The sequence below is a fragment of the Helianthus annuus genome, chromosome 15 (genome assembly GCF_002127325.2).
Source record: "Helianthus annuus cultivar XRQ/B chromosome 15, HanXRQr2.0-SUNRISE, whole genome shotgun sequence".
NCBI classification, from domain to species: domain Eukaryota; kingdom Viridiplantae; phylum Streptophyta; class Magnoliopsida; order Asterales; family Asteraceae; genus Helianthus; species Helianthus annuus.
This window is the reverse complement of record NC_035447.2, coordinates 174,470,091-174,494,222: the sequence shown is the minus strand read 5'-3', so window position 1 is coordinate 174,494,222 and position 24,132 is coordinate 174,470,091. Positions and strand designations below refer to the sequence as shown.

The following is a 24,132-nucleotide window of genomic DNA, read 5'->3' as shown; positions in this document are numbered from 1 at the left end:
TCACTTGGGTGTCTTAATTAGGGTTTCCTTTTTATACAATTAACATAATAAGTATTAATTTTAGTGAGAGTCGTTACACAAGGTCCTTAATGATGTACCTGCATTCTCATTTCATACTCGAGAACGTCATTAGTAATTATCAAAACTCATGGTATTGAAACCATCCTCATGTTTATTCATAATAACCCACCTTCGTATATACATACGAACATATAATCTTATTTGCCTATTTTCATGTATTTATGGTTACGAACTCTTACTTACTACTTCTACTTACATACACTTATGCTACATATCAAAATTTGTATCTTCACATAATATAGGCATTATACATATCGACCTATGCACTTACTTATAGGTTTCCTTTCATTTACGCGAGGGAAATTCCGTACTTTTACTATACGGAGAATCATAACATTCATCTATAACCAAACCAACATCATAAACCATGGCATAAGATAATCATTTGGAATATATAAACGTTTACAATCGAAACCGGGTGGCTAGGCCTACAACTCATAAAACATAAGTTGGAATAGTCATACGTAGTTTAAAACGCGTTTAAACAAGTTCGCGTGACGAAACCGAACAAATAAACAATTTTCGCTGAAACAGGTCACTGTCGCGTCGCGCGACGGCCCCTGCTCCTTGCTATCACGTGGCGCGACACCCCCTTTTTTCCACCGAGTTGCAGCTGCAATGCTGCATATTTCAGAATTTCTTAATTTCACCGTAACGAGCATAACTCTTTCAATATTAATCCGTTTTACACGATTCTTTTTCCTATGCGATCGTAAATTGATTTACTATCATATGAGCTTGTAATATAACATTCGGAATAAGAGCAATCTTAACTTAAAGCCTTCGGCTTTACATACTTGTTTTCAACTATGTAACCCATACATATTTTTATTGTTAAAACTCGCATAACTTGGACATTTCCACAACCAATTGACTCCAAACTTATTTCTATTGTCAGTAAAACATGGCTTTACATTATTAACTAAAAATCTTTACCCCGGATCCTTAATCTTTACGTGTTTCATTATTAATACAAAACTTATGCACATGTATTCGACCCGTTCGTATTATTGTCAAACAACTCTTTTATTTAAGGTCAAAAGCCAAGTCTTTTAACCATTAACCTAAGTACCCATTCTCGGTTGGCGCACTTATGTGCAATTCTACCCATTACCGGTTATAATACCGTAGCCACTACTTAGACATTAATCCGTCATATCATTACAACTTTATATTGTCCCGTTCGGTCTACTTAGCTAAAATTACCGATTTCATACAACCAAAACCATATCAAACTTCAATCATCATCATGCTCAATTAACTAACGCTACCTTACTTAAACAAAATAAGAAGTGATTACGGAAATCACTTACCTTGAGTGCCCGTTTCGTACATGCTTCCTCATATCCTTTCCGTTTGCCTTCCATGCTTTCCCATCTAAACATGATCCTATCCTTTCATACAATCAAGGTTACTACTTCATTAGTATAACGCACATTCTAATATTGCATTCATGTCACACTCGTATCCTATTTTAACTTTACTAGCACGTCAACTTCCAACAACACAACGTATAAACTAGAATCGCATCCTTTCATTCCCTACTCACATAGTAAAACACATATACAACCACAAGATCATATATGCACACAACATAAACAATTCCTTTCATACTAGTCATCTCATAATTCACGATTAACAATCATCATTCAAAATTAACCAATTTAACACTATCCTTGAACCCGACATCATCCTTACTAGTAATCCACATACTTGTTCTCTTAAGCATTTCATCGAACACTTGGCAGGTTTCGCATTTAAAGCATATTGTACAAACATATAAAGCATGACATTTTACTAGTTGAACTCACTTATCTTCAATAATCATCTAAGTTTACATGATTCTTTCATTTTACATCAATTTACTTATCATTCATGTATTATAATCAAGATCATACATCAAAACTTCACATACATAATCCTACTTGATCATCCTACTCATGCTAACTTCTCACCCAAATGGGTTTCTACTCAAACTTTCAATCTAATCAGTTTCATGCATAAAACATCTTCTATTTGATTATTCTAACTCATAAACAAGTTCAATTTCATAAAATTTCATAGATTGATTAACACCTACTTCATAAAAGTGCATCAAAACATAACATTCAACTTACCTTATGCTCAAATCACTTAAGTTAGAGATTAACTAGGCTCATGCATTCGATTTCGTGTCTAATTTTATCATCAATTTCTGAATTTCTTGTGAAGAGTTGAAGGAGTGGGGTTTCTCCTTCCTGCCCTCTTGTTCGCGACCCAGACCCCCATCATAGTGGTTTCTCTTTTTTTAACATACTTATAATCATATTTACAAGTTCAACCCCTCAAGTTGCTTGTGTTCTCATTCTTGTATATCTTTCAAAATTTATAAACTTCCTTTATATATATAAAACTTAATTAATAATTTGAAACATTTAAACATTACAATAAGCTTTTGTGCGTTTTTGGGGTGTTACACATCCCATCACCCTCGCCATCTCTATCACCTCCGTATTGCCCATTTCAATACTGTATAAGTTGGATTTTTAATGTCTTAATCTTTCTTTTAGAAAGAAAAATAATATATAAATACAAACATATATTCTTTTTTTAAAATATATATTTCTAGTTATCTTTTGTGACATATATATTATTCATATTTCAAAAATATATAATAAATGGGTAAACTGGATTTAAATAATCCCAATTTTTTCAATTTGGCCGATAATAATCTCAACTCAGTTATTTGGCGATAATAATCTGAACTGGTCCACTTTTGGCCGATAATAGTCTGCGTTAAAAATAGCTTAACGGAGTTAAGTTTTTTTCCGAATTACAAATCAATGTTTTAGAGCTTTTGATTAGAACGAGGATACGAGTTGATTGATGCAAAATTTACCTCGAAATACTTCCCCAAACTATGAAAAACGGTGCTTCAATTCGGGTGTTTAAATTTCCAATTAACAAAAATCAAGCCGTTTGGAGCATCGTTTCAAGGTAAATTTTACATAAATTGAATCGTATCCTCGTTCTGATCAAAATCCCTAAAACCTCGGTTTGTAATTCGAAAAAAAAAACATAGCTCTGTTAAGCTATTTTTAACGGTGGACTATTATCGGTCAACAGTAGACCAGTTCGGATTATTATCGGCAAATAACTGAGTTGAGATTATTATCGACCAAATTGAGAAAGTTGGGATTATTTAAATCCAATTTGCCTAATAAATATATTTTGTGGTGAGTGTAATTATATATGAAATAATAAATAATTTGGTAAATATCTTGAAATTGTAAAAATAAATAAAAATAAAAGTGTGAAGGTCACTTTATAAACCTACTTACTTATCTGTTAATTATATTTTTGTTTATCTAAATCACTTACTTTATTATATAAGGCTAAGGGTGGAGGGTATGGTTCAATCACTCTAGGGTGTTTGAGTTATTCTCTACCCAATAATAGCATGCCATGTCAAGTCTCTATTTCACACTCCATTTTGCACTCAATCAGAGGATATGGTTCAAACACCTAAAAAGTGTTAAAGAATTTAAAAAAAAAAATTGTGATTGGTTGAAAGGGGTTGGGACCCACCATTAAACCTATCTCCCTCCTCCTTCCCTCCTCTTCCCGCATCGATGACTATACACCAAAAACATTCAAACAATCGGTGACTCAAACAAGTGAGGATGGTTCACCGTGCTTCACTGATCGGTGAAAGGAGCCAGCGAAGTGACTCAATCAATCCACACCGTCCTCCCTAAAATTAAATACTTTAATGGATGATAAAAAAGGGTCCAACTAAAACAAATGATGCCGGGTTTGGTAAAGAAAATAGATCGATATTTAAAAAAGAAAACGACCAGTTCAATTTCTCCGTCTTCTAGAAGCATACTATTAATATAAACAATCTTCTCACATCAAAAACTCGAAGCAACACCTTCATATAAGCTTGCACTTTATGCTACAAGAGTTGTACCTTACTCTGGAGAAAAGATTATAAGTTAATTACCGTTTTCGTCTCTGTGGTTTGTTAAAAATCAATATTTCAGTCCATTAGTTTAAAAATTACAATTTCAGTCCCTATGATTTCACTTAGACTGTGTGGGTATATATATTATATATATATATAGTCAACCTAGGTGTTGACCAATCATATGAACCGGTTGTACTCATAAATAACCAACACCACCATTGCTTTGCTAACCCGTACATGGCTCCCAACAACTGGATGACCATTTTGTTTTCATGTTACAAGAAGCCAACATTTGACCCTGAAAAAGCTGTTTCTAAACTTGGTTCGTCACAGAGGTTATCAGCAACCGATGTTAGCTCATCGCTTTCGATGATTAATGGTCTTTCGAATTTGATAGTTGGGTGGGATGTTCATGAGTTCACTTTCGATCAACTTACTATGATCACACATGATTTTGCGTCTAGCAATTACCTTGGTGAAGGAGGGTTTGGAACGGTTCACAAAGGCTTCATTGATGATAAGCTTAGGCCCGGGTTAGAAGCTCAACCCGTTGCGGTTAAGTTGTTGGATTTGGATGGTGGTCAAGGTCACAATGAATGGCTGGTAATTAAGTAAAGTAACCTTTTCTCTTATTTTTTACTTGATTTATGGGAAACTTTGATTATATTTTTGTTGTTAATTATTATTATTATAGGCTGAAGTGACCTTTTTGGGGCAATTGAGGCACCCACATCTTGTGAAGTTGATCGGTTATTGTTGTGAGGGTAGAAACAGGCTTCTTGTTTATGAATACATGGAAAGGGGCAATTTGGAGAGTCAACTATTTGGAGGTCTTATTCTCTTGTAATTTAAAATAATAAATGGTAATGAATAATATAATATAATGATATTGATCAAGGTTTGATGATTTTATGAACTCAGGGTATTCAATTTCTTTGCCATGGGTAACCCGGATTCAAATAGCACTTGGTGCTGCAAAAGGACTAGCCTTTCTTCATGGCGAGGAAAAGCCCGTCATTTATCGCGATTTCAAAACTTCAAATATTCTATTGGCATCGGTAATTCTCCTTGCTTATTCATCTTTATCAATGGACGGGTTGCATAGCGAGTATAGGAACGCTTATGTATACTGATAGTTATCTTTTGGATTTGGTTTGATCACAAACAGGATTATACTGCTAAACTATCTGATTTTGGGTTAGCAAAAGACGGTCCTGAAGGAGATGAGACGCATGTGAGTACACGAGTGATGGGAACACACGGTTATGCCGCACCAGAGTACATCATGACAGGTCATCTAACAACTATGAGTGATGTGTATAGTTTTGGGGTGGTGTTACTAGAATTACTAACTGGAAGAGAGTCGATGGACAAAAAACGACCGCATAAAGAACAGTGTCTGGTAGAATGGGCTAGACCACTATTGAAAGATCCAAACAATCTTGACCGGATCATGGACCCTAAACTAGACGATCAATATCCGATCTTAGGGGCTAAGAGAGCGGCAGCTCTGGCTAGCCGGTGCCTGAGCCACCACCCCAAATGCAGGCCAACCATGAATGAAGTCGTCAATACCTTGGAACATGTATTGGAACTCAAAGATTCCCCGGTTGATTCTTTTGTGTATATTGCTCCTATAGAAGGAGAAAACGATGACGAAAAGGATAACATTAATGTGGGGGCGCAGGCGCAGGCGGAGGCGCAGGCGGAGGCTGTGGAGAAGAAAGGAAACAACTACCATGGAATGAGACATAAGCATAGGATAAGATCTCGAGCAGTATACTCCGATACAGCTTTGTATAAAAAGGGGATGTGAATTTGTTGATTTTATTTATTGTGATTGATTCATCTTCAAAGGGAGATTTGTAATAACACAACACCATCTATAATGTACGTTAATGTTGCATTATAAATTCTTATTTTTTCATAACTCTGCTGCGGTCATTTGTATGTATATGTTTACTTCAAGCTTAATTTTTGCATTAACATTTTATATTTATATATTTATTTTTTTAGCTTTAAATACGGTTATAAAATATGGGGTTGGTTAACGTACAATTTGTGTTAACGAACGCAGCGTACGAGATTGAGTTACAACAGGCGAACTTCATTTTCACTATGCGATCTTTTTTTAAAACATGCTATTTTCTCATTTATAAAACATGCTATTTTTTCATCTTGCAACATGCAACTTTTTTTGTTTTACAACATGCGAGTTTTTATATTTTACAACATGTGAGTTTTTAATTATGAAGTTGATAACGTGCGAACTTCAAATCTCGTAAGCTCGTACGATAAGGCATATTGTACCACTTTCACTATAATATATATATATATATAAAGTTTACACATAATTTGAATAAATTACACATGAAATTAAATTCTTAAAAATTATATACAAATAAGCATATGTTTTAATTAAAACATTAAATAAATTTTTTTTCTACTTCAATAGTAAAAGGAAAAGAAACACAAGTGACATTCTTAAGAAAAGAGCCCATTGTGAACTGTCATGGCCTTCATATCTACGAAGAACTCAATATAAAAAACTAATAAAAATTAAAATACAACTAACCAATAGATACAACTACTTGATTATAGACACCTTTAAAGTTTAAAACATGGGTAATATTCTGGTCATCATCAATAAAATATAGAGTTGGTGGGTGGTAGAAACTTAAGGCGTTTAATCATAGCGTTGAATTCTTTAATTATCAATATATTACCAAATCACATTGTAATAAATCATTTTTTGTTCCATCATGGTTTTTGACCACATCCTTCTAATACAGACGACTTCTCAGTTGACCACTGAACGTATTAATAATGGACAAAGGTGATATTTGAGTGTGAAACGTGAAAAATAAAAAAATAAAAAGTTTAAGATGTGATATGTGTATTTAAAAACCATGATATATCATAAGTATCTTAAATCATAAGTAGTATTAGATGCAACGTTACAATTAGTTAAGACATACCATTGTCATCATATTGTTGTTGTAATTATTTTAGACAAAATCAATTAGGCTATAGGGTGTGGTCATGACCCTAATGGTCTCCATGACCCTCCACATAAGCGCCATGTCACTCACTTTTAATCAATCATTCAAAACCACTACCCTAGGGGTGTGGTCATGACCCAAACCACTATTCTTTTATTTTAATTTATTTTTGTAAAAAAGGAAAAGCCAATAATTAAAAAGGAAATGAGGCTCATGGTTGCCATGGTTTAATCCATGCCAACCATGGTGGATTAGGCAAGGGGATGGTGTAACAATTTATTAATGATCCTACATGACAATTAATGATCCACCAATGCACCCCACACCCTTTAGCCTTATAAAATATTATATCAATATCTAAAACAACAAGTTCTTAATATATAAAAGTTTTTATAAATATAAAGAAATGATAAATACATTTAAAAGAAAAATTCAAACAATGAAGGTTGATTTGTCTTATCATTTCCGTCATTTTCAACTTCTGATTATCTATGATCTTGCCATGTCATCAAATCAAGTTTTAACCGTGAAAATTATGTCATTTAAAAATCCAAAAAAAAAAAAAACTATACACCCTTCTAACGCAAAATTCACTCTTCATTTTTTTTCTTATAGCAAACTGTCAAAATGGTCCCTAACGTTTGCCCATATATGTCACTTTACACAGAAATTTTTTTTACTACTTAGCCCTTGACATGTTTTTTATTGCCATTTCAACCCACTTTTTCAGATGTTAACTAAATCTGCTAACTCAAGGGAAAATATATCATTTCTCACCTCAGGGGCCATTTTGGGAACTAAAAAAATAAATATATTTTTATTTATTTTATATAAAACCCACCCAACCCCAACTAGGAGTGACGATTCTTCACCCGACCAGACATGAAAAAAATAGGTTCAGGTCGATTAACATGACCCATTTCAATATTACGGGTTCACGTTAACCCGTATTAAAAACAGTTCGGGTTGACCTATTAACGCGTTTAACTATTTAATAGAAAAAGTTTTCTTTTAAATTTAGGACGAAAACCAAACCCCAAAATAACTTAATTGAGCTTTAACAGAAAGGTAACAAGTTTAAGTCAAGGCCTGCGTCTAGCGGCCCTCTAGGGTCTTTGGTGGATGACCGGATGCCAATGAAAAACAGGGGTCTCCCGATTCTACATGTATATTTCAACTTAAATCATAAGATTATGTTTCAAGTTGTTTGCTTGCATCATCTACGTACTTTAAGAATCACATCTTGCATCCTAGCAACTGTACCACAAATGGATGATTGGAGATGCAGTAACAACACAATCTTGATTTTTGCCAAAGATGACGGTCCACGTCGTCAAATGGATGTCCTAAAAATAAACCTAGCTGTAACTTATAAGTTTTGAAATTAACACTTTCATATGAACTGGTTGAGTAAAATTCAGAGGGATCCACACTCTGAGCTTCTATTGTGTCATATAATTTATTACTTTACAACTCAATTTGCATACAAACAAGAATTTATTTCTGTCTGTGTACTCATAAACAAGCATATTGACATATCATTTATTCAGCAAACAACTCCAATCAACCAAATCAACTAGCTGCATCATTCCAACCGCATTATAAGCATCGCTGCCCCTAGTTGCCGACCTGTTTTAATACGGGTCAACCTGAGTCCGACCCGTATTTTTTAACGGGTCGTGTTAGTCTACCCGAACCTGTTTTTTTTTCTTGTCGGGTCAAGAATTGCCGCCCCTAGTTGGGGGTGGGGTGGGTTTTATATAAAATATATAAAAACATTTTGTTTTTTTTAATTGCCAAAATGGCCCCTGAGGTGAGAAATGACATATTTGCCCCTGAGTTAACAGACCTCAGTTAACACCGTCTGAAAAAGTGAGTTGAAAAGATCATACTTTTTCAAGTTTTTTTTTAATTCTAATAGAAAATGATCTTGTCAAACATTTGACCTGCTTTTGTTTCAGCTATAAAAAAGATTATTTTCCTCTTTGAACCCACAGTGTCAATAGCGAGCGCAGCGATCACTATAGCGCGCTACGTAGCGTATAGGTCTAGGCTAGCTATTAGGGTTGTAGTGATAGATGGCGATAATAGCAACAATGTATTTTTTTTGTTTTTTTAAATATAAATAGCAATTTAATATAGCTATAAAATAGTTAGATTTTAGGTTTTTGTTAAATATACATGTGAAATAGCATATATACCAGGGTATTTTGATATAATATACATATAATTTAAAAAAAAAAATCTAGTGTATCGCTATTCGCTATGTAGCATATAGGTACCTTATCGCTCTTTGTCGCTATTAGCCATTAACAACTATGTTGGAACCATTTGTAAGTATCTAGTCTAAATTGCCACCTCTAGATAAAATACAAAAGGCTGATGATGATTTTTTAGTCACTTACGAAACTAAGAATGCAAATGGTAAAAGGCTTTAAACATAATGCATGTTCACATAAACCGGTGCATTCTGTCATTCCAAACAAAATGCATATATCGTCTTATAAACTACAAACTAATCTAACCTAAAAAATAACACTTTTTCAGTGAACCATATGCCACATTCAAGAAAGCAGCTACACATACCTTAAATCATCGATGTATTTTACGGGCAAAGACCACTGCCACCCTTACCTGTGGTATATTTCTGATATCCTCTCTTCTATACGTTTTCTAATTTATGTTTTCTGGAGGGAAATTGGTCTGTAATAATCCCACCTAGACCTTATTGGCCAATAATAATCCCACCTCAGAATATTCCCCCCACCAGTCCCACCTTTCACCTATTTTTCCTACAATGGTCCCCCGTTAAAAAAACTTAACGGAGTTAAGCTTTTTTCCAAATTACAAACAGATTTTTTAGGGCTTTCGATTAGAACGACGATACGAGTCCATTGTTGTAAAACTTGCCTCGAAACGGTGCTCCAAATGATGAAAACGACGCTTCAATTCGGGTGTTTAAATTTCCAATTAACCAAAATCAAGTCACTTGGAGCACCATTTCGAAGTAAGTTTTACATCAATGGACTCGTATCATCGTTCTGATCAAAAGCCCTAAAAAATATGTTTGTAATTTGGAAAAAACCTTAACTCCGTTAAGTTTTTTTAACGGGGGACCATTGTAGGAAAAATAGGTGAAAGGTGGGACTGGTGGGGGGAATATTCTGAGGTGGGATTATTATTGGCCAATAAGGTCTAGGTGAGATTATTACAGGCCAATTCCCCTTTTCTGGAGATAGAAAATAAAACTTTCTGAATAACCGGAGCAATATTTTTGCAACAAAACATACCCTCAGCCACGGTCTGTTTTATGTTCTTTCCTTCTAGATCTTTTTCTGCGAGTTGTCCTCCTAAATCCATTGTCACTCCGATCTTGTAGCCAGTCCTCATGAAAAGTTTCATCATATGGAACAACACATCCATCAGTAAATGGTTCTCCTGCAGAACAAAAAACTGATTTATTAAACTGCACTAAATGATGCTTTGTTATATGACAATGAGCATAAATATTAGCAAGTATATCAAACTAGTCCAAAAGATCAGGAGAGCATATGAAAAGAAAAAAAGCCTATTGGCTTTTAAAATATTCACAGCCCATATGCCAAACACCCCCTTACAGTTGTCAAGTTCATGGCTGTAAAAAGTGAGAGGCTCAGAATAGATACTTAACTTGGTCTTCCTATGATTACCTACTGGTTTACTCATTTGCAGCTAGCGCAGTATCTAATATGATGAACACTAAATTCACAACCATTACTGGTGGCGGAGCTTGACCAAGCAGTTTATCAAGTGGAGGTCCATCCACTTCTGAAAGTACAACGGAGAGTATTAGTGACACTCCAGTAAGACTAAGAAGTCTCGAAGACCTGTATGAAGAGACAGAAGAAATACAACTAGATCCACATGAATTATTACTCGCAGAAGAAGAACCAAGGAATTACAAGGAAGCATCTAGTGACAGAAAGTGGATTGAAGCAATGAAGGCTGAGTTAGACTCAATAAACAAGAATAACACTTGGAGTTTGACGGAACTGCCAAGTGGTCACAAGGCAATAGGTTTAAAGTGGGTATTCAAGACCAAGAAAGATGCAAACGGAAACATTTTCAGACACAAAGCAAGGCTAGTTGCGAAAGGATATGTTCAGCAACACAGAATAGACTTTGACGAAGTCTTTGCACCAGTAGCACGTATGGAAACAGTTCGATTAATGTTGGCTTTAGCAGCATATCAAGGTTGGGAGGTGCATCATTTAGATGTGAAATCTGCATTCTTACACGGAGACCTCAAGGAGGAAGTATATGTATCACAACCAGAAGGATTCATAAAGCCAGGAAATGAAGGAAAGGTTTACAGACTATCAAAAGCACTGTATGGATTGAGACAAGCACCAAGAGCTTGGAATACTAAGTTAGATCAAACCCTAAAGTCACTTAACTTCAAGAAGTGCACTTTAGAGAACGCAATCTATACAAGAACAAGTGAAGCCTCTACGCTAATAGTTGGAGTCTACGTTGATGACTTGATAGTCACTGGAACATCAAAGAAGGAGATAGACATCTTCAAATCTCAGATGAAGAACAAATTTGATATGAGCGATCCAGGATTGCTAGCATACTATCTGGGAATAGAAGTAATTCAAGCAGGGGGTGAGATAGGCATCAAACAAACAGGATATATCAACAAGATACTCAAAGACGCCGATATGTTATCCTGCAACGACACAAAGACACCCATGACTCCAGGAACTCAATTAACAAAGACTGAAGAAGGAGATCTAGTAGATGCAACACACTACAGAAGCCTGATAGGTTCTCTCAGGTACTTATTGCATACAAGACCAGATCTATGTTACCCAGTCAGTCTACTTAGTAGATTCATGCAAGAACCAAAAGAGCAACACCTGAAGGCAGTAAAACAAATACTACGTTACATCAAAGGAACTAAAGAGCATGGAATCATCTACAAAAGACAAGGAGGATGTAAGATCACAGGTTATAGTGACAGTAGTTTTGGAGTTAATACAGACAAAGGAAAAGGAACAACTGGTCTGGTATTCTACTTTGGAGAATCACCTATAACCTGGTGTACACAAAAGCAACAAACAGTGGCACTATCATCATGCGAATCAGAATTCATGGCAGCCACTGCAGCAGCATGTCAAGCACTATGGCTTAAAAGATTGTTAAGTGAAATCACAGGCTGGAAGGAAGAGAAGATAACACTCAGAGTAGATAACGTTTCAGCAATAGCACTCATTAGAAATCCAGTCTTTCACGGAAGAAGCAAGCACATTGACACACGCTATCACTTCATAAGAGAATGCGTGGAAAACGAAGATATCACTGTGGAGCATATAAGTGGAGAACTACAACGGGCAGATATACTAACAAAGGCACTAGCAAGGATCAAGTTTGCTACAATGAGAGAACTGCTCGGAATTCAAGACTTAAAGCAACTCATGGATGTTCGAGATTAAGGGGGTGAATGAAACCGGTTAATCTCTTAACACCATGGTTAGTTAGATAGATAGTTTAAAGTTAGTTAATTAGCGGTTACAAAGTATAGGGGCCGAAATTGACAAGATGGAAGATTATAACCACCACCACCACCGAAGGGGTGTGTCCCCCTCCCTTCTCCTCATACCGATCGGCCAAGAGACACCACCAAAGGAGACGCAACTGTTCGGATAAATGGCTATAAATCGACGCAACTCTTCACAAGCAATCTCGTCCACAAGATCCAAAAGACGCGACTATTCACGAAGAGACGTGTCCTTTCATTCGCATCCATTCAAGTCTATAAATAGGGCTGAATTTGTTTCATTTGTATTGGATTCTAGTTATTCGATTTGTATATACTCACATTCATACATTTCGGTTATATACAAGTTCGATTATTGTTTGTTATTCAAGTTTGTTATCACGCTCGTTTGAGATCAAGATCCAAGTTCGGGCCAACAAATATTTAGGATATACAACTTAGGAAAAATAATCGGAGGGTGATCCTATATAATTTTAATTTTTTTGGACGAAAAATCGAAACTTTTACACTTATAACCGAAACATTGGGGTGGGCGGGTGCACCCCCGGGCACCCACTATACTTTGCGAGTGACCATTACAGGGACCCAACACAATCAATATACAGCATTACAAGGAAGTTATTTTTGAATTTCAAAGCATCTGTTCAAGACTTAAGGCTTTCAAAATTTGAGAACTCGTCCATCCTAAGTTTCGTACTAACAGTTTTCCGCCAATATACTTACATCTAAGTATAATTCTTAGTCAGATGTTAACTAGTGTCACCATTATTGGATAAAGTCAACCTAACAATGATTTAAAAGTCCTTAAGAAACATTAGCATGCATAGAATGAAGTAAACTTTAGAAAATAACCTGTAGTAACTACCTACCTTCTTTAATTAAAATCATAAACTAACAACAGTCCTATTTTAGAAGAAAAGTTAAGGCACAATAAAACACATACCTCCATAATTATTATTACCAAGAGAATTAGAAATATGAGAATCCGGTAAAACCCATCTAACATTAGGCATAGCTGTGAACAAAGACCATTCACCAGTACAGTAAACTTCAGTAACAAGCTAAAACACATATATATTTAAAAGAAGACGATTTAGAATGTTACATTTGAGTGTATGAATCACATTTTCATGGATTTTGCAACCAAAAGCGTAGTAATACTTTGTAGATACAGAGTAGATTAATTTCTTAGCTTCTTCTTCACTGCAAAATCACAACGTTAATCTAATTAATAGAATGGTTAGATTATTATTATTATTATTATATACTGTAATATAATGAGTGTTATGAGATACGAACCTACCCAATGCGGAAGCTAGGGTTTGTATATAACGGTCAACAATTTGATAGCGAAGCGGGTAACCTACAGGAGGGTCCATAACCACTAGCCAGTGCTTGTAATCACAGCCGTCGATCGGTGCTGCAGCCCGATCCAAATCGACGCTCCGAATTGACGACGAACAGCGACGGATTCGGTTAAAGTAGTGAGAAAGGAAAGTGACAGGAAGTCGGAAGGTTGGTTTCATCTTCAGGTGTTGGAGCCGAATGAAGGCGTTCTGAAAGCTGTGTTTAGGGGTTGGGTTACACCCGGTTCGAGTGTTCGACCCGGGTTACAGATGTTTACCGATTTGCTACATGCTACTACCCACCCACCATTTACCGGGTTGTATGAGCATTAGATAGTTTAAAATTAAATACCGAACGGAGTATAAAAAAAACATTTAAAATAAGCGGTCAGTTTAAAAACATCATTACGAAAACTCATGACGTAAATAAAAATAAATAAATAATCACGTGGAGAGTAGATATAAAAAAGAAACCGATAAAAAATTACCTTACTGGAAATTCGTTAAAAACTTAAAATGATATATCTATTAAACTTGAGAGGTTGTATCATATGTTATTAAAAAATTATGGGTGTAATAAAAAATAAAACATAAAAAGACAAAAACCTAAAAAAATATTATGACAAAACAGTTGTTAGATATAATAATTTGAGTTTGTCTAAATTTGTATGATAAATTATTATGAGATTTGCCTGAAAATTTTATAAGGTTAAATAGGATTTTATAGATTAATTCATTTTTAATACACTAGACAAGTAGACATTGAAAGGCTATATTATTCGGGAATTCAACCGCTGGATCGCATCATCATGAGAAGTGTTCCAGATCGACATCTAATTGAACTTTAACTTCAGTTAGTCGTGACTAGTTTAGCTTAGTGGGTGAAGAATGCACGGCACATCCAATAAATTATTAATCGATGACAGAAGGATTTCACTTTTTACTTATAATCATCACGGATCTACTTATAAAACATAGAGTAAATTGTTATTTTTGTATCCCGTGGGTTGGTAAAAATTGTCACTTCCATCTAAAAGTTTTTTTGGCTCGCATTTGGGTCCTCGTGGTTTGAAATTCTTGTCATTTTCATTTAATATGTTGTTTCGACTAGAATCAACAAAAACTATGAATTTAATACCGCCCAACTTAAATACTTTTTTTGAAAGGTGAACTTCATTACAACACCAACCCAAAAATAGGGCGGCCAGTGGCCACAACAAAGAATAAACTACATAATTACAAACTTACACCAATCCGGCCACAAGATATGTTTTAACTTCGACCTATTTTTGACCAAAAAAAATTCTAACGTCTTGATTGTTGGGTTCGTAGGCTTTAGGGTAGCCGGCCCTAATTAGGGTTAGCCTGCCCTAGTTAGGGTTAGTCGGCCCTAGTTATTAGGTCGACTTAGTTAATTTGTTGACCAAGTAGGAAACCCTAATCTTGTTCTATAAATACCTATTATGTAACTGTAGTTTGTGTCTTTCTGAAAACAGTTGTGAGCATCTAATAAAAGTGAAACCCTAGTTGCAACCCGTGGATGTAGGTCACATTGACCGAACCACGTAAATTCTCGTGTTCCTTATTTTCTGCTAGTGTGTGTGTGTTTGTTCCGCTTCCGCTCGAGCCTACTCTGATCCAATACCCCTAACAAGTGGTATCAGAGCTAAGGTTCAGTAAAATACACGGTTCACACGGTTATCGCAGGAGAAGGAGAGAGCTGGACGAGAGATCTTGATCTGCTGTTGCTGTCGTCGCCGCTGACTTGTTTACGGCCCGTACCTATTCTCTGGTTACGGCTCGTAAGGTCTAGGGTTTGCGCCGTAGGGTTTGCTGTTGCAGATCTGGTGGTTTTGGGGTGTTTGGCGATTAGGGTTTCGGTTCTTGAACCCTGGTTATTCACTGGTTTACGCTCGGGTTTGCAGGAGAAGTCGCTGGTTCGGGTACTTCGGGTTTCTGGTTTATTGAAAGTTGCTCGGGTTTCGGTTGCTTGGTTCCTTGTGGTTTTTTCTGGCTTTCCTCGTTTGCTATGGCTGAAGACAGGAAGTTCCGAATCGAGAAGTTCAACGGTACTGATTTTGCATGGTGGAGAATGCAAATAGAGGCGTTGCTTGGTGAATGTGTTGGGATTGAACCCTATACAGAGGAACAGATAATGTAAAGCCAAAATCGGATCCCAGCAAAGGATACACAATAAGCAGCAGTTTACTCTACTCTCTCCCCTTGACAGTGGTTTTTCTAACAACTGAAGGATGAAATGTGCTGTTTGACTACAACAACTGATAAGCCAAACACTGATGCTGATCTAACAACTGCCAAAGACAAACTCTGTTGCTCTATCTACTGCCGTTTCCTAAGTACTGCTGAAGATCCAAGCACTGCTCTCTCAAAGACTGATCAACTTTGGAGAAAGTACTGAAGACTCAACATCTGTGCTAAGGCAACAACAGTGGAACGTGAAGCAGTAGTTTTCTTTTGTTTTGTCTTTTAGTGAATATCAGATGTTATGTAACAGTAGTTTGTATAGAACAATATTTGTAGTTTGTTAGGTCGTTAGATGTCACTATCATGGTGACGTCAGCTGAAGTATATCAGTAGTTTGGTTTGCCTATAAGTATGACAGTACTCTGTACTGTTATACTTGATCGATTTGAGTGAGTCTTCTCTCCTCATTTCATCCTTTCATCTTGTGCAACCAACTCTAGTGTATCAGGCTGAGGGGGAGTTTAGATTGTAAGCTTGCTGTATTTATTTGCTTTTATGTTGTAAATCTTTCGACACAATGAATAAAGCAATAGTTTATTAATCTATATTTTCCTTTGATTATGTTTACAAAGTTTGCTAATCATCTTCCGCTGCACTTAACCGTTTTCTAAGCAAACAAACACAATCACATCGGCCTCTCGATCCTAACAATTGGTATCAGAGCTCGGACAGTCAAATTCGATCTAACAATCAATTTGACATAACAGTTCAGCTCACAATTCATTGATACTAAGGTTGGTTGTATTTAGTTGAAAAACAGAGTAACGAGTAATATCATGATCAAACTTGTGACAACTCGAATTTCCAAGAACCCTATTTCGCATTTATTGCACGTTCTTGTATTGTGTAGTTCATTATTTGCACAATTAATTGCTATGGAATTATATACGTTTTGATGCTGTGAATTGTATTGTGTGATTGTGCATGGTTGTTGTTAATTGTGAAAGATTTGGTAAATATATGAATTTGGTGGTGAAACTGTGAAATGCTTGTAAGATGGTATGCTTGTGTAAAATATAATTATTCAGGGTGTATTGAGTAATTAGTGAAAATTTAATTATACTTAACCCTAATCCTTCACTAAACCACACACACAAAAAAAATACAAGCACGTAGTTCACAATTCTCTGGCAATCATCACCAAATCATTGACAAGACATCACAAGTTTGATTCTTCTCTTTCTCTAGGATCAACACCAGGTAATTGTTAATGATTGTTTGTTGATTATTTGATTGATATCAATTCTTAATTCTTGAAATTCTTGCAAACCCTAGATTTGATTTGATGGTTCTGTGCTTAATTTGAATCTTGATTATTGAAATGATGATGATGGTTAGGGTATGCTTGGTAGATTGATCTTGTGATGATTGTTATTGTTATGTATCGATTGATTGATTGATCTTGCATTGTGAAAGTATGTAATTAGGGTTTTTGAAACCAAGAACGTAACTGTTGAGAATACAAAACGTAACTGATACAATCTCGATGAACAGGAACATTCGTATGTTTGTTTAGTCGTCTGAGTTTTGTGAATTAAAGTGATTGTTGTCTGAGTTTTAAAACCCTAGACCTTGTCCGACTTTTGTAAGAGAGTAAAAGGTTCGATCTTTAAATTTAAGATGTGATCCGACCTTTAATAACCACAATGTGATGTCCGAGTTTTAATACAGTGTGAATGGTCCGAGCTTTACAAGGATTGTTTGGTCCGAGTTTCCTTGATTGTGGGTTGTTCGACTTTTGAGTCATACACAATGGGTCCGACTTTTGTTATCATACCTGCTGTCCGAGTTTTAGAAGCCTTGTCCGAGTTTTTCTTAAACACAACACTTGGTCCGACTTTTGATATGTGGACAAGGGTCCGAGTTTTTCTTAAACACAACACTTGGTCTGACTTTTGATATGTGGACAAGGGTCCGAGTTTTGTAATGTTGTTGAGAGTCCGAACTTTTGTAAAGAGAGGAAGGGGTCCGAACTTCATGAAGGACATTAGGGGAGTCCGACTTTTAAGACCCTATGTCTGAGCTTTTGAGGGGGGCCTCCCTTGTCCGAGTTTAAAGGGGGGGGGAGCCCCTTGGTCCGACTTTTGTTGTACTAAAACATTATGTCTGAACTTTATAACATGGTTTGATTGTTCGAGTTTTAACTAGGAAGCTTTGCCGAATGTTTGATGGTGTAATGTAATAGTCTGACTCTTGCTTGTTATATACATAATTTGACTATTGGTTAAGTTAATTACCTTATGAACTCTATTAGTTAGTGAACTATGCTAGAGTGTAATCCAGTTAAACACGTTAACTCCGTTACGACTGTAAAGATGTTAATTCAACTGGACATGTAGCATTGCTAGTAGGCGAATCCTGTTAAGTGTGTTATCTTAGTGAAGCATGTTAACTACCTGTTCTTCCTATCAAGCATGAATTGTATGAAGATGATAAACTGGTTGAAATGTCTGATGTTAACTGTTACACATGCTGTATGTTGAACTTTACTTGCGAAACCTTACAAACATGAACTGACTGTGAACACATGTATACTCTAGGCTTTGATTGATTACTTGTGAGTGCATAACCTAGCATACCGAGCAAACCAAGGTGAGTTCACACAGCCAAGGCATGGGGTTCCCAGGGTGGGAATGGGTTTTAGATTATTTACTCGTACTTAATGATATGGACCTCAGGGTGAGGAAGGGTAATGATGAGATACGACTAGACTGGTATACTGATAGAACTGATCTTCGCACTCACGCCAGGAGTTGGCCGCGATATTATGACAATCATTCGCACACATGCCTAGGAAGGCCGCGAACTATACATACTAAAACTTCGCACACATGCCAGGGTGGCCGCGATACAAATATACATAGTCTAGAATACTTGAGAACTTTCCCTAATCTTCGCATACATGCCTAATGGGATGCGATACGGACTATTACGATACATGACTTAATGAAAGAACACAAGGCTTACCATACTATTACAATTACTAAACTATAAACTGTGAACTCGCTCAACTAGTTGTTGATCATCTGTTACATGTCTTGCAGGTCGTTAGATACATGGAGCTTGCACAGGGAGAAGCTGGTCGTTGTGGGCTTGGATCGTGAACATCTTATTAAACACTTATGATACTTGATACTTATTTACGATGGGTTTTATTTACACGCTTCCGCTAAACAATGATAACTTACTTATGTTTTGGAACACATTTCATATGGATTTGGTTTGGTTTAAATGACAGTTACTTTTACTATATGTATTGTTCTATATGATTGGTGGCTTGATCCTGGTCAGTCACGCTCCCAAGCGGTGATACTCCGCATGTGGATTTTAGGGGTGTGACAAAACTGATTATTCAAAAACTCTGTTCATCAACCAAGATGTCATATCACACACAAATCTCGAACAACAAGTGTTTTCATGCATATGTCACTCATAGTTTTCAGATCTATAAGATATCTGATAAATTATGGGATCATTCAATGTTTTCAAAATTGATTTCAATTGTTGTTTTGAAATTTGTGATGTTTTCAATAAACAACTAGAGTAAGTACCTCAGTTCAGCAGAATTTGTGTTTAATCTAAAACACTTGAATACTGCTGACAAAAGAGGGAATAAAACTTTAGTCAAAATCTCTCAAGTGTTCAAAGGCAAGTTGAGTTTCTTCAAAAGAACTAAAATCAATTCTGTCTAGGATACTTTGAGAAAATTTGAAATAAAACCAGTCCTAATCATAAGTAATGTGAGATTTGAATTAAAACATGGTCAAACATGGTCAGATCTCTCAAAACATTGCTTCAAAATGATTATGGACGAAGCATGTTCAAAATAAATCTCCTAGTGAGTATTTCTGAACATGTAAATAAAACAGGGTTTAGGGTATAGGAAAGTGAATTAATCTCAAAGTGTGGCTATCTCTAAAACTTTTGAAATCAAAAGAAAAAGAGTATGAGCATAAAACACTTATGAGGTTAGTTTTAGATCTTCAGTGGACATTATACAAACTGTGTGCAATCATCAAAACAGGAATTGTTCAAATTAGCATCTCCAGTGATTGTACTTAAGCTAAAATTCAATCAATTGACATGAAATTGACCAAAACAATGGTCAAAATAACTTGAGAATAATATGATTATGAATTTAAATGGAAAAATGTCAGATCCTTTTGATTATTTTCAAAACTTACCTTAAATTTTGATAAGGTTATGTTTTCTTAAATAAAAACCAGATATATTTTATTTTTTTTAAAATGTATTCTGTTCTTTTCCTCATTTTTTATAGTAAAAGCTCTTCTCTGGTCTGGATGTAGTTACCTTGTTTTTGTTTGTGTAATTACTATCCTTAAAACTAATCATAAGGAAATGACATACTTACCAAGGTCATGTTAAGCTTAAGTTAGGTTTTCCTTGATCGAAAAATTGATTGCAAATTAACTTAGACTACTAAGTTACTCATGTTCTAGTTCTAGTAATTAGACATAGAATGAGCAGCTCTAGTAGAAATGTCTAAATCATCTGGAATGCTGAGCCATTGTCTAAACAATAGATATTTGGCAGAACCTTGAACAAAATTCTCTGTTGATGACTGATGGTAATTTAGTTTTGATGATTTACATCATAATGTAGGTTGTTAAGAATAGCATGCTTGGTACTAAACAGATGTTAGAATCCTTACATCTGAACCAACAGGTGCTAAAATTATTAGTCAGTAGTTAAAACACTGCTGCACAATCAGTTGTTGTATAAAATGTCCCTATCCACTGTTGTTTCTAAAATGCTGTTGTGCCTTAACATCTGCTTACTGAACTCTGTCCACTGCTAAAGTGTCAACCTCTGTTCTTCAAAACACTGATGTTCAAAATCATTGTTCCATCCACTGCTACATCCACTACTTCAATTTTTGTTGTAACTACTGATACTTGATTCATCAGTAGTTGATAAAACAACTGTCCTCCATCATTTTCCATCTCATCAGATGTTTGACACGTGGTTAGTTTTTAGCCGTCAGATTGTAACCGCTCGCACACATCAGCATTCACCTTTTTCCTAAATAAAACTCTACCCTAATACCATATCAGGGTTTTACTGTCGAATTGAATTCCAAAAGTTCTCTTCTCAAAACAGTTTCCCTCTCATAACTCCAAAATCTTTTTTGATCTTTCTCATCCAAAATGACGAAACCAAAATCGAAAACAAGATCACTACCATCTTCTTCCTCCAAATCAGCATAAGCCACTCAAATGGCCGCTGAATCATCGGAGATCCGCTTCAAACCCACCCACAACTATGTAGGTATAATCACAAAACCTACCGATAATCCCACCTTCGACTCCATTCTCGACATTCTATCTGCTTCAAAGTACAAAACTTTGATAACAGCAGATGCACCCATTTACCTTGAGACCCAGAGAGAGTTCTGGAAAAAAACGCCACCCTTGAAAAACAAGGAGACCGCATCGCCGCCATCAACTCCTCGATAAAGGGTAAGAAGGTAAATATTTCACCGAAATCCATCTCAGAAATCTTTAAACTCGATGATTTAAAAGGGAAATTATCATTTTCAAAAGACGAGTTGAAAAAGGATTTCTTAAACAGGGGCTATGCAGAAGAACCTAAAAAGGATACCCTACAAAAGGGTTACTTCCCTTCTGCACCCAGATTTTTGTTTCACACACTTCTCATGTGTGTTTCGAATAAAACAACGCCCTTCAATGAGATACCAACGAAAATACAATGTCTGGGGTATGCTATTTTGAATAACAAAAATTATAACTACTCCCAGGTTATATTTGATGACTTGGTAAAGAACGTTGACAATAAAGCATTTCTGCTCTTTCCACGTTTTCTAAGCTATTATTTTGAACAAATGTTCAAAGAGAAAGATGCAGATTTGCCAAAACAAGGTGCCTCATTCAAAATAAATTGTTTAACAATCGAAACCTTTTCAAGAATGATGGCACCTATAAAACTAAAAACAAAAGAGGCAGAGCAGACATTAGAAACTGCTTCTGATCCTCAAACAATCACTGCTGAGCCCACTGCTCCAGGTGATCAGAGTAGCAGACCCACTGCTCTGAAACCCACACCTGCCATCACCAAAAATACCAAAAGAAAAATTTCCCGAAAACCCACCAAACCCACAACAAAGGCAACTCTGGCAGATGAGATCCCAGAGCAACTGCCGGTGACAACACAAGAGTCACCTAAAACCACTGCTGCTACTTCCTCACAACAGTTGGTAGAAAGATCTCAAACCCAGCCTAAAACTCCTCCTGCATCCTCACAAAAGGATCAGGTTGTAAGCACAGGGACACCACATTATGAAGCTCTAGGTTCGCTCGGATCTATCTTCCACAGTCCTGATCCCAAGGACATGTCTCTTTCAACCCCCATTCCCTCACCAATAATATTACCACAAACAATAATACCCCTGTTGCAAGCAGTTGATATTGCTCAGACAAAAACCAGTTCCTCTCAATCACCCATTACCGAGAGCATACTTCCACAAGTGACTGGGTCTGATGTCAATATCTCTGCCAACCAAGCAACAGTTGAGGAGGTTACACCCTTTGAGTTACAAGTAACTCTTGGTGGTAGTTCAAGCGGAGCAACAACTACAATTGGTGGATCAACAGATCCTCAGTTGGACAGTTGTTACATAACTAAGACTCCCTTGAAGGCAATCTCTTCCATAGCAACATCGGTAACCACTAGTCAGTTATCTCCAACTGCTGGTAACATCAAAGGTTCATCGATTGCTGAAGAGAGAAGTCCCCAGTACCAAGAACAAGGGGCATCAATGGATGATTTTTGGGATACTATTCCTGAATCAAACATTGGTATAACCACCACTGGTGGGGATTCAGATGATCCTGTTAAATCAGGTGATGATTCAAAATATAATGAATTGACGGCTCGCGTTGAAACTTTGGAATCCACAGTAGCCGAAATAAAAGAGATGGTGCAGCAGCTATTAGAAGCTCAGAAAGCACAATCATTTGCTCCTCCTGCTCAAGCATCTGCTCCACAAGCATTTGCTGCAAATGAGCTTTGGAACATATTCCAGCCCATGCTTGAACTTCAGCAACAATAGGCTGCTAAACAGCATGCAACTCAAGTTCAACTGCTGACCAACATGGTGGAATCAAGGTTCAAGGACACTCAAGCAGACATCAAAGCTATCAAAGCCAGTATTCAAAAGACTGCTCAGAGTGAAAAAGCTCCGTCTACTATCTTCTTCATGGATACACCCCTGGCAGATAATGCCAAAAAGGGGGAGAAAATCAGACTAAAGATGAAAGGTACAGATGATGGGTTGTTCGTTGAACCTGAAACATCCAAAACAGTTGATACCGCAGCAGTTACAAAAACTGCTGCTAGTAGCCAAACAACTGCCTCATCTTCAACACACACCACTTCAACACACAACACCAAAACTACTGCTCCACCACCACCACCCGTGTCTAAAACACAAAAATCACCACCATCATCAAAAACCATCAAATCACCCCCTGCTAAAAAGCAGAAGACAACAGATGTCATAACATTTGTTGTAATGGCAACAGTGGTTGGTACACCAGTTGTTTCAACTACTGTTAGTCAGCCACTGATCACCACCAAAACCCCTGCTCTAAAGCAGAAGACAACTGCTGACATATCAGCAGTTGGAATGACAACAGCAGTTGAGGCACTAGTTGTTTCAACAGTTGTTAGTCATCCATCCACCACTGCTTTATCTCTTTCTATACCTCAACCCTCAACCACTGCTCTATCCTTAACCCCTTCTCAACCAAGGCTCTTTAGCAAGAAAAGAAAGCCAATCACTGCCTCAGAAGGGAAACTTGATCCAAACGCTGCTAAGTATCCTCTGGAGCTTGATGCCATCAAAAATGAGATGAGGCAGGTCTTCACTGAAACAGATCCATCAAAGAGAAAATTCTCCTATCTCAT

At 36.4% G+C, this 24,132-nt stretch overlaps 2 protein-coding genes and 1 long non-coding RNA gene across 3 annotated transcripts; 1 reads left to right on the top strand and 2 right to left on the bottom strand.

The window, feature by feature from the left end:
* Positions 1-404: 404 nt before the first annotated feature.
* LOC110910963 lies at positions 405-2,369 on the bottom strand. The gene is made up of 3 exons (XR_002576622.2): positions 2,199-2,369; positions 1,395-1,470; positions 405-702 (listed from the first exon to the last, which is right to left on the bottom strand). It is a non-coding gene; the product is annotated as an uncharacterized LOC110910963 (long non-coding RNA).
* Positions 2,370-4,214: 1,845 nt separating this feature from the next.
* On the top strand, positions 4,215-5,960 carry LOC110913060 (serine/threonine-protein kinase RIPK). Its single transcript, XM_022157929.2, has 4 exons — positions 4,215-4,633; positions 4,725-4,860; positions 4,952-5,088; positions 5,199-5,960. Exons 1-4 carry the CDS (start codon positions 4,268-4,270, stop codon positions 5,844-5,846), a joined length of 1,287 nt encoding a protein of 428 aa, XP_022013621.1. The 5' UTR covers positions 4,215-4,267; the 3' UTR covers positions 5,847-5,960.
* A 2,478-nt stretch (positions 5,961-8,438) lies between these two features.
* Positions 8,439-14,253, bottom strand: LOC110913059 (multiple organellar RNA editing factor 7, mitochondrial). The gene is made up of 5 exons (XM_022157928.2): positions 13,874-14,253; positions 13,680-13,777; positions 13,518-13,589; positions 10,323-10,470; positions 8,439-8,681 (listed from the first exon to the last, which is right to left on the bottom strand). Exons 1-4 carry the CDS (start codon positions 14,098-14,100, stop codon positions 10,325-10,327), a joined length of 543 nt encoding a protein of 180 aa, XP_022013620.1. The 5' UTR covers positions 14,101-14,253; the 3' UTR covers positions 8,439-8,681; positions 10,323-10,324.
* Between the last annotated feature and the right edge of the window lie 9,879 nt (positions 14,254-24,132).

Excerpts from the sequence above, each read along its gene's own strand:
- LOC110913059 (XM_022157928.2), bottom strand. The coding sequence starts at position 14,100 with ATGAAACCAACCTTCCGACTTCCTGTCACTTTCCTTTCTCACTACTTT. Across the intron at positions 13,590-13,679 it reads TGTGATTCATACACTCAAAT|CTATGCCTAATGTTAGATGG; the intron begins GTAACATTCTAA and ends CTTTGTTCACAG. Across the intron at positions 10,471-13,517 it reads TGGTAATAATAATTATGGAG|GAGAACCATTTACTGATGGA; the intron begins GTATGTGTTTTA and ends TTTGTTCTGCAG.
- LOC110913060 (XM_022157929.2), top strand. The coding sequence starts at position 4,268 with ATGGCTCCCAACAACTGGATGACCATTTTGTTTTCATGTTACAAGAAG. Across the intron at positions 4,634-4,724 it reads AAGGTCACAATGAATGGCTG|GCTGAAGTGACCTTTTTGGG; the intron begins GTAATTAAGTAA and ends TTATTATTATAG. Across the intron at positions 4,861-4,951 it reads GGAGAGTCAACTATTTGGAG|GGTATTCAATTTCTTTGCCA; the intron begins GTCTTATTCTCT and ends TTATGAACTCAG.